General features: G+C 39.1%; 1 protein-coding gene across 1 annotated transcript in view; it reads right to left on the bottom strand.

The window, feature by feature from the left end:
* TNMD (tenomodulin) overlaps positions 1-18,587 on the bottom strand; it is a 90,527-nt gene that overhangs the window by 24,801 nt on the left and 47,139 nt on the right. The window contains exons 4-6 of the mRNA XM_063433338.1: positions 14,336-14,437; positions 8,517-8,667; positions 748-914 (exon numbers count right to left, since the gene is read on the bottom strand). Coding sequence (XP_063289408.1) covers positions 748-914; positions 8,517-8,667; positions 14,336-14,437 — 420 coding nt within the window. The remainder of the gene's footprint in view (positions 1-747; positions 915-8,516; positions 8,668-14,335; positions 14,438-18,587) is intronic.

Genomic DNA, 18,587 nt, shown 5'->3' on the forward strand with positions numbered 1-18,587 from the left:
GGTAGGCAACCTTTGGTACTCTAGATGTTGTGGACCACACCTGTGCAGTAGACAATCAAGGAAAAGTCCATGCACACACACATCATCCAAAGCAGACCCTTTCTGGATAACAGAAAGGGCAACAATTCGGCTGCAATAGAGCCTTTCTGATATGATAACATTCCCCACAGCATGCTTTTCATAAATACTATGTAAGCCATACACAAAACAAAAAAATAAATAAATAATTTATTCCATGTGTGTTGTCATTTAGGAGTGCCATTATGCACAGTGGAAATGATATCATAACTTAAAACTCTACCTAGACATGCAAACTACTCCCCTAACCTTTGTTACCATCTTAGCATCACTTGATATGATTTCAGCCATGAAGGTTAGGAAAGTGGCTTTTATGTCTAGGTAGAATTTTACATGATGATGTTATTTCTGCTCTATGTAATGTTGCCCTGCTCGGTGATGATACACGTGTGTATAACTATTGATTTATTGTTTATTTTTTTTTTATGCACTATTTATGTAAGACATACTGTGGGGAATGTTATGGCATAACAACGGCTTTATTGCAGATGAAATGTTGCCTTCTCCATTGGCCAAATAAAGTCTGCTTTGGATAATCCATGTGTGCCTGAATTTTTCTTCGATTGTTAAAGGTGCAAAATAAGGCTGCTCCTACTTTTTGCTACATTTTGTATTCATGTGATTTGCTATTCACATTTCTTCTTTGAGTATATTTTTGTTTCTACTTACATAGTCATTGACAGGCTGATCCTCATCAGTAAGGTCACGGACTTGTCGCTTGCTGCCAACTGTATGAACATTCAGATTGTCACCTCTTGGTTCTTTGGGTAAAAGTACTTTTTTTGCCGAAGTAGAATCATCATCTTCACCATCTTCAAAGTCTTGGAAATCTGGTCCTGGAAGGAATTAAAGTTATGTTTTCCAGAATCGTGACTATTATCATCTTTGCCTCAAGAAAAATAAAATTTGAAAGGTATAAAAGAACATCATAAGTTAATATATAGTGTAATGTGGCAATTAGAATACACTTTGACCACAATTCATCAGAACCCTAAAAACAATAGACTCACTGTCAGTACAGTAATCCATGTTCAATAAATAGTTCTGGCTCTAAAACAGCCAATGATAAAAGTAGCATAAACTCCATTCTGATAACCCTCCCTCTAACTAGCACTGTCCGTTGTAGCTAGTTAGTGACTAGGTACACACCAAATTTACTTTATTCATCATTTCGGTGGCAGAGCAGAGAACAGCACAATTGCTGTAAAGCACACAATAAATAACCTTTCTGGGGTTCTCATTCATTACTGAACAAGAGAGGAGAACCTAATGACTCTCCTCCCCATGATGTCTGGTGGGAAGGGAAGCCAATTTAGTTATTGTGTGGCAGACCTCTCGATTGGTAGGGTAGTTAAGGATCCCAAACAAATAAATATGAGAAGTACCTTTTATTTAGTTAAGGATCCCTAGTCAATAGCCACAAACAGCACAAAGAACCCACATTCCATTCTCCATTGAAATAAATAAAACAATGAAGAAAGCTTATGTCCTCTTTTGCCCGCCCCCTTCTTTTTAATAGAATGGATATCGGGTGTTAATCTTTATATTTGTACTAGGGAGCTTTTTTTTTTACATGGGGGGGGGGGGGGGGTCAGTCTAGGTTTAAGGTTAAAGTAGTTATACAGTTAGAGTTAATGTAAGCATAGAGGTACTATTTGCGGTGGGGGGGGGGGTGGTACAGGGTTAGCATTAACTACTAAAATAAACTTAGATTCTAGACATATAACAATCAAGACTAATATGTGAAACTATGATGAGCTCTTCCTATTCAGTTGCACCTAATGTGTAAAAATAAATATGTAAAAATTGATTTTTTTTTGTTTTTCCCATTTTTAAGGTTCTGTTCACTCTTAAAGGGACACTATAGTCACCTGAACAACTACAGCTTTACTGTGTGTGCGCCTTATCTCTCCTGCCCGTCAGCGGAGGAGAGGGGGTGGGCAAAGACCACGAGCTGAGCTGGCATGCACGGTATTGCACTCAGGACTTCATAGGGCGGCATGAATGCCACCCTATGAAGTATGTGTGCATGTGTGGCGAAGCCACGCATGAGCACAAGGGAGCAATGTGTTATGTATATCTAAAGAAAGCCTGAGCTATCCTTTAAGAAATATGTGACATATATGGGGACATTTAAAGAAAAATCCTTAACATATGGAAGAAGAAACAATACAGATTCTAGGTTTAGTTTTGATTCAAAGCTTGTAAAATTGCCTCCATCCTTAAGGGTGTGAAATGAGCACTATAGCATTACGAGTATAAAAAAGTATTCCTAACACTATTGTATCCTTGTCTCTATTTAGAGTCACCCCCTCATAACAAATCCACATCTTGACCTGTAAACAGGGAAAAAAGGTTTTAGTCACCTTTTTTCCTTGCACAGAGATTTACTTGGTGCTGCCATTTGCTCCTCCTCCTGTGACATCATCTTGAAGTTGTTGCTTCCATGAGGATCGTCCAATCCAATACTTCTCCAAGGGAAGAATTGGGGTTGAGATGTGCATGCACAGCAAATATTGTGTGCACATCCAGGGCCGGACTGGGAATTAAAAGCAGCCCTGGAAAAAATATTTACCAGCCCCATAATGCGTCGCGCCAGCATAGTGTGCAGATACAGAGTTAGAAAAGAGAACTTAAAATTAAAAATTATTACTCCAACGTAAAAAATAAGCACTCATAGGCTTCAAAATAAACAAAATATGCTGATTTATTTTAAGCAGACGTGCATGTAATCAATGTTTCAGTCCAACTACCTTGACATATTAAGGAAAGCTTGGTAATGGGACTGAAATGGTGAATGTATGTAGGGCACAACTGTAAAAAATTTACGTTATCTTGTTTATTTTGAATTCCTGTGGGTGCGCTCTTCACTTTAAATATGTTATTGTGCTGGAGTATGCACCTAGCAACAAGACTCGGCCAATATCTGCTCATTACATATGGTACATATTAATGACATTTCTCTGTGTATTATGCATATATAAATGTACATTAATATATGTGTAAATATAAAAGGCATAATTATATATATATACAAGGTCAGGAGGGCTGCACTCACCTAAACATGCATTTATTCATGGATTTATTACAGGGTGCTGAGAGTCCCAGTAAGGAAGCATTTCCCAAGTAAGTGGATTAATCTCATAAGAGCAAGCATTAGGCTGCTAGAGTAGGACCTGCCAAGAATGGGGTACTTTGATGCAGTTGGCAGGCTTATGCAATGTATGATCATATAATGTAACCAAACCCCCATTATTTTTTAACTAGGTGAGGTGTTTTTAAATAGTACTTTTTAGGATTTGAAATCACTGTTTAGTTAACAAGCGAGTGCACTGATCTGTATATTTTATATATATATATATATATATATATATATATATATATATGTATATATGTATGTATATATGTATTTATGTATATAACTAATACACACATTAATATACATGCCATATACCAGTGGAGGATCCAGAGTCTGATCCCGGGAGGGGCACTTGTAGATAATTGAAAGAAAAAATCCATGCACAATAACCACTACTGCTCTGTGTAGTGGGTATGGTGCAAGGAGTGCCAGGAACCCCTCACAGAGTAAGTAGTCAAACCGCTTAAGAATAGTTTGACAACTTACCTGGGGTCTGCTGGGATATGGGGCTGTAGTAGGGTATAGCAGCAGTGGTGCAATGTGTGAGGGGTGCAGTGTGTGTGAAAGGTTCAGTGTATGTGTGTGTGTGTGTGTGGGGGGGTGTAGTGTGTGAATGCGTAGGGTGTGTGGGGAAATGTGTGTATGGGGGGGCTGTGAATGTGTGTGTGTGGGGCTGTGTATGTCTGTGGGGGGCAATGTGTGCATGGGGGCAGTGTGTGAATGTGTATGGTGTGTGTGTTGGGGCAGTGTGTCTATGGGGCTAGAGTTCACTCTCAACACTGTGACCACCAGGAATTCATGGTGGTCCCAGTGGTGAGAGTGAACTCTAGCCCATAGCTCCAGGGATAGAGTTCACTCTCATGAGATCCGGAGCATTGCCGTGGTAACCGCGGCAACGCTCTGTACTCGTGCCAGAAGGATGCAGAGGAGCCGGCTGCCTGCATGGTGCCTGTGGAACGGGGAGGGAGATCGGCTGGCAGGGGAGAGCCTAGTGGGGAGCCCAGTCTCTCTCTTCCCCCTCTGCCTTTCTCCCCCTCCCCTTGTGTTTCTCTCTCCTTTCTCCCTCTGTCTCTCTCTTCCCATCTGTCTCTTTCTCCCCCTTTTCTATGGTACTCTCCCTCCCCCTCTGTCTCTCTATTCTCCCCCTCTGTCTCTTTCTCCCTCTCCCTGTGGCACTCTCTCTCCCCCTCTGTCTCTTTCTTCCTCCTTTCCCTGTGGCACTCTCCCTCCCCCTCTGTCTCTCTATTCTCCCCCCTCTGTCTCTTTCTCCCTCCTTTCCCTGTGGCACTCTCCCTCCCCCTCTGTCTCTATTCTCCCCCCTCTGTCTCTCTATTCTCCCACCTCTGTCTTTTTCTCCCCCCTTTCCCTGTGGCACTCTCCTCCCCCTCTGTCTCTCTATTCTCCCCCCTCTGTTTCTTTCTCCCTCCTTTCCCTGTGGCACTCTCCCTCCCCCTCTGTCTCTCTATTCTCCCCCCCTCTGTCTCTTTCTCCATCCTTTCCCTGTGGCACTCTCCCCCCCATCTGTCTCTCTATTCTACCCCATCTGTTTCTCTAATCTCCCCCCTCTGTCTCTTTCTCTCCCCTTTCCCTGTGGCACTCTCCTCCCCCTCTGTCTCTCTATTCTCCCCCCTCTGTTTCTTTCTCCCTCCTTTCCCTGTGGCACTCTCCCTCCCCCTCTGTCTCTCTATTCTCCCCCCCCTCTGTCTCTTTCTCCATCCTTTCCCTGTGGCACTCTCCCTCCCCATCTGTCTCTCTATTCTACCCCCTCTGTTTCTCTAATCTCCCCCCTCTGTCTCTTTCTCTCCCCTTTCCCTGTGGCACTCTCCCTCCCCCTCTGTCTCTCTATTCTCCCCCTCTGTCTCTTTCTCCCCCCTTTCCCTGTGGCATTCTCCCTCCCCCTCTGTCTCTCTATTCTCCCACTGTCTTTCTCCCCTCCATCCCCCCCACCCACCTGAGAGGAGTCAGGGGGGCCGGCCATGTTCCGCGCTGCAGCCTCGCCGGTCCGGCAGCACTCCTAATGCTGGGGGCTGAAGGAGGAGGGAGCATGTCTCTCTACCATGCTCCCTCGCGGTTCCGGTTCCTGTGCTGGGAATTGTGGGAACCGAGAGGGAACATGGTAGAGAGACATGCTCCCTCTTCCTTCAGCCCCCAGCATTAGTGACAGGAGTGGTGAGGCTGCCACCCGGTCCGGCGGCTCCAGTGCGGAATGCGGCTGCCGGCCGACCCCTCAGAGTGTGTGCCACCGGACCGGCCACCCTTTGGCACATACATAACCAGCGCAGCCCCCAGGTGCCGCGGCCCACCGGGAAATTTCCCGGTATCCCGGTGAGCCAGTCCGGCCTTGTGCACCTCTAATCAAATATTTCTCATAGGGTAGCACTGAATCCAAACACAGTAGAAGTGCCTCTTGTAGCTGTCAGGAAGACAGTCACTAGAGGTGTGTTTAACCCTTCAATCTAACACTGCCATGGCTATTAAACAGCAATGTTTTAGATTGAAAAGATAAACAGGGTCACTTCATTGAGATTAATGATCTGGGTATCTTTAATGCCTTTAACTGAGTTGTATATGTATGTGTATATATATATATATGTATATATATATATATATATATATATATATATATATATATTGTGTGTGTGTGTGAGCACTGCAGTATATATGTTTATATGATTGTATTTCTGTTTCACGTTATTTATTTTTTCATCCCATCTTCCTTGCCTGTGCTCCCTTGTCTTCCATTCATTTCCCTTAAACATCTGCTGACTTTTTCAACTTGTTACAAGGCACTCATTACTGGTCAGCTTCAGATACAATGTGCTTGGATAATTTGTGTAAAAGTGCATAAGGACCTGTTAGGCTAAATGAGTTAGGTTAATGGACTGAACTACCATATTAATCTTTCAAGAGCTTTTGGGACTTGTATTAAGAAGGTTTTATGATCCATCTCTTGCATGCTCTGTTTTCTAACCATCACAGTCCTGAATATTTCATACAAATATATTTACCCTCTATATGCAAAAGTGAAAGTATTTTTTTCTGGAGGTACCGATATTTCTTCTTTTTTTTTTTCTGGTGGACATATGAATGAAGAATGAACTCTCAACAAGCAGCAAGAATGAATGATGACCATGAATGTAGGAGGGGCACAAACAAGATTTTGCAATGGATACAAAGAAAACTGCTGCATAGAGCATTCATACATATTAACGTGTGTATTATTTCTGTGCATCTCTCTTAGCCACCCTGCATCTCTCATTTACTCCTTGTATCCCATTGATAGCCCAATTTCCTTTTGCCCCTATTCAACTTAATTAGTTCCTTTATTTCTTTCTCATCTTTCTCTCCCCACATCATAGTTCTCTTTTCTTTCCATCCTCCTTCAATTTATTACATCTTTCCTAATCTATCATTTTCGCTACATCATCAATTTTCAGATTTTCTGCTCCGTTACTGGCTCACGTCTGTCTCCTCATTATTGCATCCCCTCCAAACCTAAGCTGCTTACATGAAACCAGTAGCATTCGAATTTATTGAACCTGGTTCACCCCACTCGAGAGTTATAGGCACAGTAACAAATTTGTAAGTCTGCTGTGTTTCTGCTCCATACCGGGTAGCTTCCAAAACTAATGGCAAAATATCTGCAAAGCCAAAAATATTCAATATTGACCGGATTTTCTCCAATAATTGTGGAAGTATTTTACATTTTATGAAAATTATTCAACGACGTTGGGAGTAGAAATGCGGAATTGCTTTAGCTTTGAAATACTTACACAATGTTACGCTTTAGTTACTTAGATTCCAGCCGTCTGCATTGACTAATGTAAGAATATTAACAGAGATTAAGAGTCGTAGTCATACCTTTTTCTACTTACTTGCAAAAATGGCTGCATCTGGGTCGATAATAAGAGCTATATCTTGAAGAATTTAAAGTTAATAAGTATATATTTTTTTCATAGTATTATTATCGATCTATAATATAACTATACTGTGCTAAAGCGTATTTTTCATTGTATAGCACGGATCTACCCACATGTTTATACAAAAATAACAGATCATTTATTTATGGCTATTTCTTTACTTTAGGTGATATTTGCATTATGCGGTGGATAGTAAATCAAGAACACCAATGCTCACTATTCATGATATATTTAGGATATTACAGTACATATATGAAGCCCACGGAGCAACGCAGGGGGGGAGTGGGCCTTGACAGGGCCAGAAAGTTGGCAGGTGAGCTGAAGGTCAAGGGGTGGGGCCTAGCTGGTGTGGGGAGGAGAGTGGTAAGTTAAATAGCGGCCATTTTAAGTTAAGGCCATTTTAATCTGAGCTGCCCTTACCTGTGAATTGTCCCTCCCTCCCTCCCTAGGTTTTGTGGTAGTTCCCGTTTGGTCACAGCGGCGGGAAATAGGGCTTGGGTAAACTGGTTATTTGTGGGTTAGGAAAGTGTTATGCCAAGGTCTAGGCTGGAGTAGGCCGGAGTTAAAGTGTTTGGTAGGTTCTAGCCCGTCGGTGGCGACAAACCTAGGGGTGTAGGGGTGTCTGGGTACACCCCTGCAGTTAAACAAATGTTGGGGGCCTCTTTGGTAGGCTAGGTATTATTCGTTATGTATCAATTGTTATGTTCGTATTGTTTTGGTAGGGTCATTGTCAGGGGTATTTGGGGATCGAGCGGAACGAAGTTATTACTGTTGACAATGACCCTAAATTGTTAATTTAAAGATTTTATAATTAATAAAGCTGTGGACGTTAAACTCCAACAGAATAAGCGGTGTCAGTGTTTTATTTATAATTTAGCACATGCCGAATAACGTCTGTGCACATGTCAAGCCATTGCAGGGATATTGTTAGGTGGCAATAAACTATGGGCATTAGCAAAAAGACAAATCTCATGCCTACTCCCCTCAATACCTTGCCGTAGACCCAACTCTGAACCCAACATGTTCTTCGAATAACATTATGACACAATATATTAAAAATCTACTTAGTGTAATTTATAATCCTACATTTATAAACTTCACACCACACTGCATTACCTCCCTACGTACAGGAATTGAATGGACAATCGATTCCCACAGGCACCTCCAATAATAGGTTCTATAGGCTTGAGTGCTAGCTTGTTAATTACGTCTGCGATAAATATATATTTAAATGTATTATGTACTTTTTGTACTTCCTTTCTCCGTAATGCTTCACAGAACATGTTGCTATTTTTAAATCTAATGTGTACTAATGCTAGAAATTAGCAAGCACTGGTGTAATACATAGCACATTTTTTTTATTAAACCTATGAACTTGCCATTAGGTGAGGATGGGTGGATCCAATGTACGGGGACATTCTTGCACATTTCAAATATTTTGGAGTTCTTCATAAATGTTATGTCTTCAACTGGTTTTTGGCCTGGGATCCACACAGTGCTTTCCTCATAAACGGTGCTGAGTTCACCCTCCTATAACGAGAGAATAATTAAATGCTTAATTAATGCTGTATTTAATCATTCAAATGCTAGTCTATTTATCTATTGATATCACTATTTATGTGCATAAACAACACAAACACACATACGTATATATTTCATTACAATTAGAATATTGTAAGTAGCATTTGTGTTACAAGAATGTAATCTCCTAATCGCCACAAACATTGCTTTCATCAGGAAAGTCTTGTGTATGCATAACCTATCTCAACATGTAATTTAACCTACAGTATTTGTTTTTGTTATTATGCTTGTTGTACTTTATTTATAAAGCACCAACGCATTTCCCAACTGTGTCAATGGGAATAAATGACAAGTAAAAATACAAAAGGTACAATACATCTAAAAGAAAATGTTAAAATTGACAAACAAATAGTGGAGGAGTTGAGGATCCTAATGCCATAGGTATGTACAATCCATATATTAGCAATTCTACCAGGGTTTATTCAATAAACTGGAGAAGTGGCAAAAAGAATTAAAAGTTTTAGCTCAAAGTAGTTGAAATAAAAGAAAATCTGCAGCTTAGCTGTTTTTGCAGAATAGCTATTGTGTCTAAATTCTGCAATTTCCTAGTCAATTCCAGACAATTTTCAGTTGAGTGAATAAGCCTGTCAATGGGGAATATTTATCAAAGTGTTCTGAAAAGTGCCTCTTAATTTTCATCTGTATTATGTCTGTTCTAAAAGTGTTGGATTTTCTCAACCTAAATTCCTTCATTTTTCACAAAACAATCGTTTTCTAGACAGTGTTTTCTGGTGGAAATAGTGACAGACTGATAAATACATTGCATCAGCGGAAAACAAAATGGCAAACATTCAAAAATGACAAGACGCAAAAGAAGTAACAGACAGAAAAAAAACCAAAAAAACACAACCGATTTAATAAAATGCGCCTAATACGATGATACTTTTATAAACTTCCCACAGTGTCTTTAAGAGTATACCTTAATGATTATATACATACATCAATAATTTGTTCATCTGCTGTATTTTTTGTAACACACTGTATCATACCTATTTATCAAAAATAGCACACACATACACAAGAGCACAGATGCACGAACAAACACAAACACACGCACACTATAAAGTTTTACAAAAGTCCTACAAGGAAAGAAGAACATGAAATTTCATCCCACTGCTCTATAGCTAGACACTCATTTTTATTTACTATAAACGTGAGTTAAACATGTCAATCTGGTACACCATCCCTACCTTACACTCAAATACTGTGATTTGTATAAAGTTACAAAGATATGAATGAACTATATAAGAGTTTTAAAGATCAGAAATAATGAAGGCCTGTAAATCATAACAAAATCTGTGAAAATAATGAATTGTACTGATATAGGTGTCAAACGAATGCCATATTAAACAGACATATCCAGCACCAACACTCTATATAATCACGCCATATTCTAAACAGTAACATCTGATGCCATATGTCCAGTTTATGATTCATGGAGAAAGTTTCCAATATCTCACTTGAACATAGCCAGAAAACATTAATTGTCATGGCTTTATTCCAAAAGACATGGGACTCCTTAGGACGTGTTCCAGCTGGCATGCAATGTCTTACTTAAGGAACATTAATGAGTGTGGCAACAAAACTTCTGAGAAACACATTTTTATTATTTTATCTGCCGTTGTGATGAACTAATTTATTCAATTTAAACTAATTTGCAAGTGATTAGATTCACTGTAATGCTGCAGTGTTAACGCAACAATATCATGTTTTGATAATTCACTAGACCACGTGAATCTTTAAAGCAGGGCTCTCAAATCACTGTGAATTAATATATATTGATAATGTGTTGTTTATCTTAATTCCTCACTATATGTCAATTCATCTGTTCCCTTGTACAGTGCTGTGACATTTTATGGAGTTATACAAAGCATTAATGGCTGACTTCAATAAATCAGGGCAAACCTGAGTTTGTTTGGATTACGTATTACTCAGATAGAGTCTACCTAAATCTAAAGTGAAGTCTAGGTCAGATGAAGATCCCTTCCTTACGATGTCTACTGGAGTGAGAGGTTGATTTATTTATTAATTTAATTCACAAGTTCTCAAATAGCTTTCTTTTCTAGATCACGTTACACAATTGAAAAAAAATAAAATATGTGACACAAAATGTACCTGGAAGAATAGGGTCTCATAGTGTAAGGACATGAAGGGGTGCTGCCCTGCGACAGCACTGTCTCTTTAAATGTGAGAACCAACTTAGCAGAGAAATAATGCAAGGACACGATGAATGGAGCAATCAAGAAAATATGTATTAAAGAAAACCAAAAGGATGCAATATACAAAAACAAAATATGTACAATGCCACAAATATATATACATATACACAAGAAATCAATAGAAATAGAAATAGAGCAGGCAGAGTACACGTGATAGTCCTTAGGCAAAAGTAAAGTCCTTAGGCAGGATCGTGCAGCCACCACAGAATATAAGTGGGGTACGGATCCTAAGCCACCAAGCACTAAATAAAATAACACCACGGAGCAAAGCCCAAAGCAGGTCACACGTAAATAAGGCAGCAAGGTCAGAATCACTGGAAGTGAAGTATAGGCAGGAACACTGCAAGCGAACACTGGAACGGGAGGCACAGGACACAGGACCAAAAGGACATCGGAACAGGAACACAGGATCAGGATACAAGACTCAGGAGCAAGGAGCAAGGAGCAAGGAGTCAGAATCACGGGAACCAGGAAACAGCAGGTACAGGATGAAGGATAATGATCTGACAGGGAGTGAGGGGAGAAACCAGAATATATAGGTGCTAAACAAGGGCCAGGTGTAGTGCTTAACGAAAAGAAATGAGAAACAGTGCCAAACAGAAACAGTGGTGAGTGTGAGTACTGCACAAGGGCATATAAACTAAGGAGTGTCATGACACATAGATAAAGCTGATTCAGATAAGAACAGCTAAATTTGTTAAACTCAATGATTGATAACGAGTGATATCTGCAGGGTTATAATGCTTTTAGTGTTCCCTTTAAGTCAAAGTGGTAAAATATCCTCTATAACTTTGACCTGCTGACCTGTTTTGAGTGAAAAAAAAAGATATATATTTGGGCCATTAACATTGGATAGGTCATTAAGGCAATCAGAGGACAACACTAATCACTGTAATGGTAGGGGCATTTTTTTTTTTACCTTTGTTTGCACCCACACTGTGGACAATTACCTGAAAGTCCATCTATGTAAGAAGTCTGTGCTTTCGCACGTAGCCAACTCGGTTACCTGAATTGGTTTGTGAGCAAAGACTCTCTGATTGACTAGGCTACATGCTCCTTTTTAAAGCCCTGTAGATAATAATATGAAGTGGATATCAAGCTGAGACTGCAGGGACATTGCTCAGGCACCATAAACACTTCTATAACATGAAATGGTCATGGAACCTTAAGTGTCCCTTTAAATGTTTACGAATCAACCAACTATGTGCAATTTCTCATTGCTATTGTCATACTTGTAAGACAATACTTACTTAGGTTCCTGTGAATTATTTTCTCTAACATAGTTAAATTTTCCATGATGTTCACTGTATTTCTACTCAAAGGGACACTTTTAGAGCTATAAAGATCCCAGCGTGATATTGGCCTTTTAATATTTAATGGATAAGTCCATTCCTGAATTGGCCAAATTGTGAATACTCTGCTTTTAAGCTTACATGTCTAATATATTGATAAATGTATAATTAATTTGTACCTTTGTTGTGTATTCGATTTTCACATTGCCAGAAGGTAGAGACACACACATATATAGAAAATGCTGAAAGAGCCAGTTATTGCTTGTGTACATCTAGGTTTTATTTTACATTTTGAATTCAAAAGAACCTTTATTATATCCTTGCAATCAAATCCTCATAAAAATGTCAGCCAAAGAAAATGCTTTTATGTTTTGTACCATATCAATCCCAAAGGCCATATTGTAAAAATGTTAAATTTTAAGTAATATAATTTATTTGCGCAGGCACTGATAAAGAAATCACTAAGCAAACAGTTCTGTTGAAGACGGTTGCTAGACTAATTATTGTCACATGTGAAAAAGTGCAAATAATTTTACAAGATAACTTTTTTTTTTTTTAAAACAAAATTGCTTGGGCTATTAATCACCGTAACAAACTTTCCATTTCAGGGAAATCATTCCCTGTAGAATTATAAAGCTAATATTTGCATGAAGCTGTCTTGAAAAATATTTTTTGTCTCTGTCTATCTTTCTCGTGCTCTAAGTATACTAGCTCTGTGATGGCTTATTGTTTTATTAAATTTCTCATGTAAGCAGTTTTAATAAGACATATCTATAAAAGATATACATATATATATATATATATATATATATATATATATGTATATCTTTTATAGATACTAATAAAATATCTTTTATTTGAATACTATCATATGTGTTCTTCGATAGTTATATGAATCTATCCTTATATGCACATGAACACAGAGAGTAATAGATGTCTATCTATCTGTCTGTCGGTTTGTCTATTTTTTCAGACTTTGTATTAAAAACGCTAAAAAATTGTTTAATACCATCAACTATGCGGTTCCTAAATCTTGGACTTGTAGTAATTTTCTGCAAAGTTTATTTACGAGGCTAAGATTGATGGAAGTCATATTGTGGTTTTCAGCAGGTTGTAGTTCCATTGCTGGATCTGCTATCATTATGCCCTCCTATCTGACACAAATGTTAAGTGAGGTATAGGGGAGAGTTAAACACTGAGTCACACTCATGCCGCTATCTCTCCCAATATATCAGTAAGGAAAGGAAGAGTAGCAGTTACAACAGATTGCTAGAGATTTTTGCGTATGTGTTTTTGCTTGTGTGTATGCATTTAGAAATCTAAACTAAATTGTCAATCAGCATTTTTTCTTACTTAATGTATGTACCTATACCTTATCAATTTGCATAATAATATTTTTAAAACAATGCCAATTATCGTGCCATCCTCTCTCGAATATATAACTCACAAAGAACTAAATAGATATATAGGGAAGTATTTTCTTGGCAATAATTAGGTTGTTTAATATCCAGATGAGCTTTTTTGAGATACCAGAAACCTACCAAGTATTGCTGCTGAGCATGTGTCTCCCGTTAAGGACACCGTCTACCCACCTTTTTATGGACACTTCCATTAGGATAACCACCAGTCCTGTCACACATGTAATTTCAAGACACGTCCACAAACACGACAACAGGTTCAGAGTAGCTCATTGGCCTCGGCAGTCACCAGACCAAGAGTACCTTTGGGGTGCGGTGGAACAGGACATCTACAACATAATGCTACTATAGCAACATGGTCCAGAATCTTTATGAATTTAGTCAGCATCAGATTGAATTCACTTGGGCTTTTATTGACATAATTGAGGGTCCCATCCAGTAGTAGAAAGGATTACATAATAAAAAATAAACATTTAATACAGTTTTAAAGACCTAAATGAATAGTGTGGTTTATTCTCATTTAACAATTATGAATGCATTGAAATCTTTCAAAAATGTTTGTGTTGGTAACAGATATAACTATATTATCTGGGCCTTTTTATTCTACACGTAATATTTTATTTTATACTGCAATTTTAAAAAAAAAGACTGAAACGCTTTAATATTAGCACTAGAACTTTTTACATACCTCAAGTTCTACTATCAGTGTGTCAGCAATATAAGGGATTTCTTTAATCTGTGTCTTGATGAAGCATTTTTGAAGGCCGGCAAAGAAGATTCCTGTAATACCCTGAATAAAGAAAAGGTCATTTTTAATAAGCACCGGATTGAATAGAAAAAAAATGAGAAAGGAGAATGGAGAATAGCATAAAAAGATCATGATTCTTGAAGAACGAGCAGCGTGTCTTTATAAGAATGTTTTTCATTTGGTTCTCTCTCTTCCTCATAGCAAAGACCTAAGAATAGATTTACAGTAGTGCCCTGAATTAATACTACCTAATGATGGTTAATCACATGTATCGGACTTGATTGTTCTCCTTAAGATTGGTGTTAATCAAGAATGTAAAGAGGTTATAGTTTGTGTGTGTCTTTTTGTAATCTTTGCAAAGAATAAGGAAAGTTTTTTTATAAAGTCAATAGTTATTAGTTTGTTTTTTCTTAAACTGAAATTATTAATTGTAAATATGGTCAAATAAGTAAAAAGCCAAAATGGATACATCTGTACTTTGTTATTCTTCATACATCAAAGTTGCCCGTTTTCGCAGTCCCTACCCAACCTCTATATTGGATTTATTAGTCAGATCCTAAATGTAAGATTCGTGCCTTAAACATGAGGATATTAATTAGTAAATACCAGAGACGGAGTAAGATCCCACACAAGGCCCTAGGCATGTTACCAATTTGGAATAGGAATGGTGAATCAGTCAAACAAACTCACAGTTCTGAGGCCCTTGTTTAAGACCTGGTCCCTAGGCAGTTCCCTAAGACCACCTTAGGGTTAATGGGAAACTCCAGTGCCAGGTGAAAACCCCTTCAAGTCACTTATCTGAGCCCCCGCCAATGTCCCTCGGAGGTGGTTTCTTCTCGCTGCCACTCCTCCCAGTCTTTACGTCGGCCAGTGGGCGAGACTGATCCCGCCCACCGGCTGGGGAGAACTAATGTGCATGCGCGGCAATGCTGCGCATGCGCATTAGAGCTCCACATAGGAAAGCATTGAAAATGCTTTCCAATGCTTTCCTATGGGGAATTGAGCAACACTGGAGGTCCTCACACAGCGTGGGGACGTCCAGCAACACTCTAGCACAGGTTTTCTGTGCTATAGAGCAGGAAGTGCCCTCTAGTGTCCAGTAGACAGCCACTAGAGGTGGAGTTAACCCTGCAAGGTAATTATTGCAGTTTATAAAAAACTGTAATAATTACACTTGCAGGGTTAAGGGTAGTGGGAGTTGGCACCCCGACCACTCCAATGGGCAGAAGTGGTCTGGGTGCCTGGAGTGTCCCTTTAATCCTGCTCCTCAAAATGATGTGACATAGCTTATTGGCTCATTGATTCTGCTGGAATGGCGGTAACATTCTAGTATCTGCATAGAACAATTAGAACGTACATTTGGCCATATGAGAGAAAATTTTGGAAATACATTAGCTCTCACAATATGTAATAACAGAACTGAGAAAAGGATCCAGTGTATGCTCATTTTCATGGTTGGTGTCTAAAAGCAACAGAAATAGGCCACTTATTCACCTTTCGGTAGGGAATAGCCCTATAGAATTAACATGTCTACAATGTAATAGTGTCAATTAACTGCACATCTGTTCTAATGCATGTCTCTTGTGTCCGATTTATAGCACAGCCCAATGAAAAACAGTGCAATACTGCAGTGCAAATTCGACTTAGGTTTCATGAAATTAAAGTAAAGCCTTAAAGGCTCTAGGTTAATTGCATATATGAAGGTAGATGCATCTGTTTGCCTATAATAAACAACAATTACTTAATTATCGAGTAAACATTCAAAAATGCATTGCCTTTGTGCGGCATTAAAATTTTATTTACTATACATTTTGGGAGTTGGGTTGTATATTTAACTCTTGAACAGCAAGATTCCATCCTGTTCTCTAAGCGTTACATTCCATTTTTGCATCCCAAAAAAAGATCAGGAGAAACTTTGCTGCCAGTAAGCTGTGTATCAGAAACGTCATAAGAATGAATAATTGACCGGGTCTAGGATATAGTAAACAGTATCTTTCACAGAATGAATCAAAGCAATCACATGATAACAAATCAAAGTAGCCTACGATAACTGCAAGCTTTTCAATCACACTGGAATTTCAATATTGTTTCTGACATACTATTCACAGGCTCAAATACAAATGATTCATGCTCGCGCACTGTCCTATAAATTTCCTTTATAACTTTTATCCAATTTGGTAACCTGATATACTGCAGTTCCTTGTATAATTTTCAGATCTATTAAAAAAAAACGTCCTGTTACCTTTTGACACAAGATATACAAACTAGACTATTTGAAGAACCTAATCATCAAGGAGCAGGGAAAGTTTTCGAAGACTTCTTAAAACGTAAACTTTTCATTCTCTTGGATGCAGTGTGAAATGTGTGTCATTAATTTCAGTGATTTCAAATTAGTTTTGTTATCTGATTTACAAGTTATAAAAAATACTGTTTATTGAACTGTAAATTTATTGCAGTGCGTGCACCTATCACATTCGCTGATATTAATTATATCATGAAGAGTAAAAGTAGCAAAAATAATTAGTAATGTCTGCCAGTAAATATACAATCAATTTCTTTAAACAAATGTTTTTCATTGTATGTATTCCCCTGGTTTTACTGTATCTCTGTATAGAACATTATGGAAGTGAAAGTCATGATATAAGGTCTTATTTTTATTTTTGTCTTGAAGCCAACCCAAAGAAAAAAAATGGCCGCTAAAAAGAATTAGTGAAAAGCCAAATTTAATCAAGAAATCATCTTCAATAGATTGTAAATCTATATTTTACCACATGACAGGAGGCTTCATATTTGCATATCTTTCTTTACTGAAAACTCCAGCAGCATAGAAACAGTAACAACCAATCAGAGAAAAGATATGGTGCCCATAAAAGGCCCTGTCTATGACATCACTTCCTCTTTCTTTGCTGCTCCAGCCATCAACAGGTCAGAGTAATCATTACTTCTCTATCTATATACCTGTCTTATCAATTATTCCATAATGCTATTGTACTTTATTCTCACCCTGACTACCTATAACCTGTCCCTTTCCTTTCCTATATCCAGTCCCCTGTTTTTCATCGAATTTGTCGGATTTATTGTTTAAGTGTATTTATATGTTGTCTCCGTTCGGCGGTCCGCGGGCGTCACGGCTGTCCGTGCCACACTCGCCGCGCGGACCTGCTCTCTCTACATACGGGGGGCCGGGTGGGGACGGGTGGGGGGTAGCCGGGGTTAATTTTGCTGTTTGCCGCGTTTCTTCTTCCAGCCCGCTCGCAGCCGCGAGCGGGCAGTTCTTACACACGCGGCCGGCGGCCATCTTGGATCTCGCGGCTCGCGAGATCCGCGACGGCCGCCCTACCTCACACACGGCAGTTCGGAAATCACCCGACCGCCGCAACGCACTAGAACTGCTCCAAGACTTGTTATTGCAGGAGAATGAATGCACAATAATCATTAGCTCCTAGTCTGTTAAACTGTGCCTGTCATAGGGATAAACTGGAATTTATTATATTTGAAGGGACACTAAGCTCCTTGCGTAGGTTTTGGTGGAAGCAGGCTCAGGGTCCTACATAAAGGATTGCTCTTAGGCATTCTTTTCTGCCCCAATTACTGACTCACTTGCAGTTTGTATACCAATATCCAATATATAAATATATACCAATATATAAATATCCTTCCACAAGCCATCTAAGGACCCTTTTTTCTATACGGAATCTATGTGAAGGATGTAAAGCATGCACTATTTATGATTTATGAAGGCTGTGGAGTGTATTGTTGTACACATACTACTTAAAGGATCCCTGCAGGGACATTTAACACATTACACCTCCCCTCAGGGGATCTGGTATTACTATACCCTTCTGCACTGTGATTTTTTTCCTCAATGAGTTCAACTCCCCTGTACAGCAAGAGTTCAATCTGCTGTGTAAGTACACACTGGCTAGAGGATCGTGTGCTGATATTCTTTAACGTTTCCCTGTTGCGATTTTTTGCCACAGTGCCTGCCAACAGTGTCTGCCAAACATATATTTACATGCAGGCATTAAAGGAGACACAATGTTTTTCCTATACCTCAGGATCTTTATGTCTTTGTACCTTACTCAGGGTCATTCTATATTACTACACCCTGCACAGGGTTCTACTATATCACTATACCCTACAGGAATTACCCGATCACCGCGCCCTGCATCTGGATTAACCCCTTCAGGGT

This window comes from Pelobates fuscus, chromosome 9, assembly GCF_036172605.1.
Source record: "Pelobates fuscus isolate aPelFus1 chromosome 9, aPelFus1.pri, whole genome shotgun sequence".
In the NCBI taxonomy this organism is placed as follows: domain Eukaryota; kingdom Metazoa; phylum Chordata; class Amphibia; order Anura; family Pelobatidae; genus Pelobates; species Pelobates fuscus.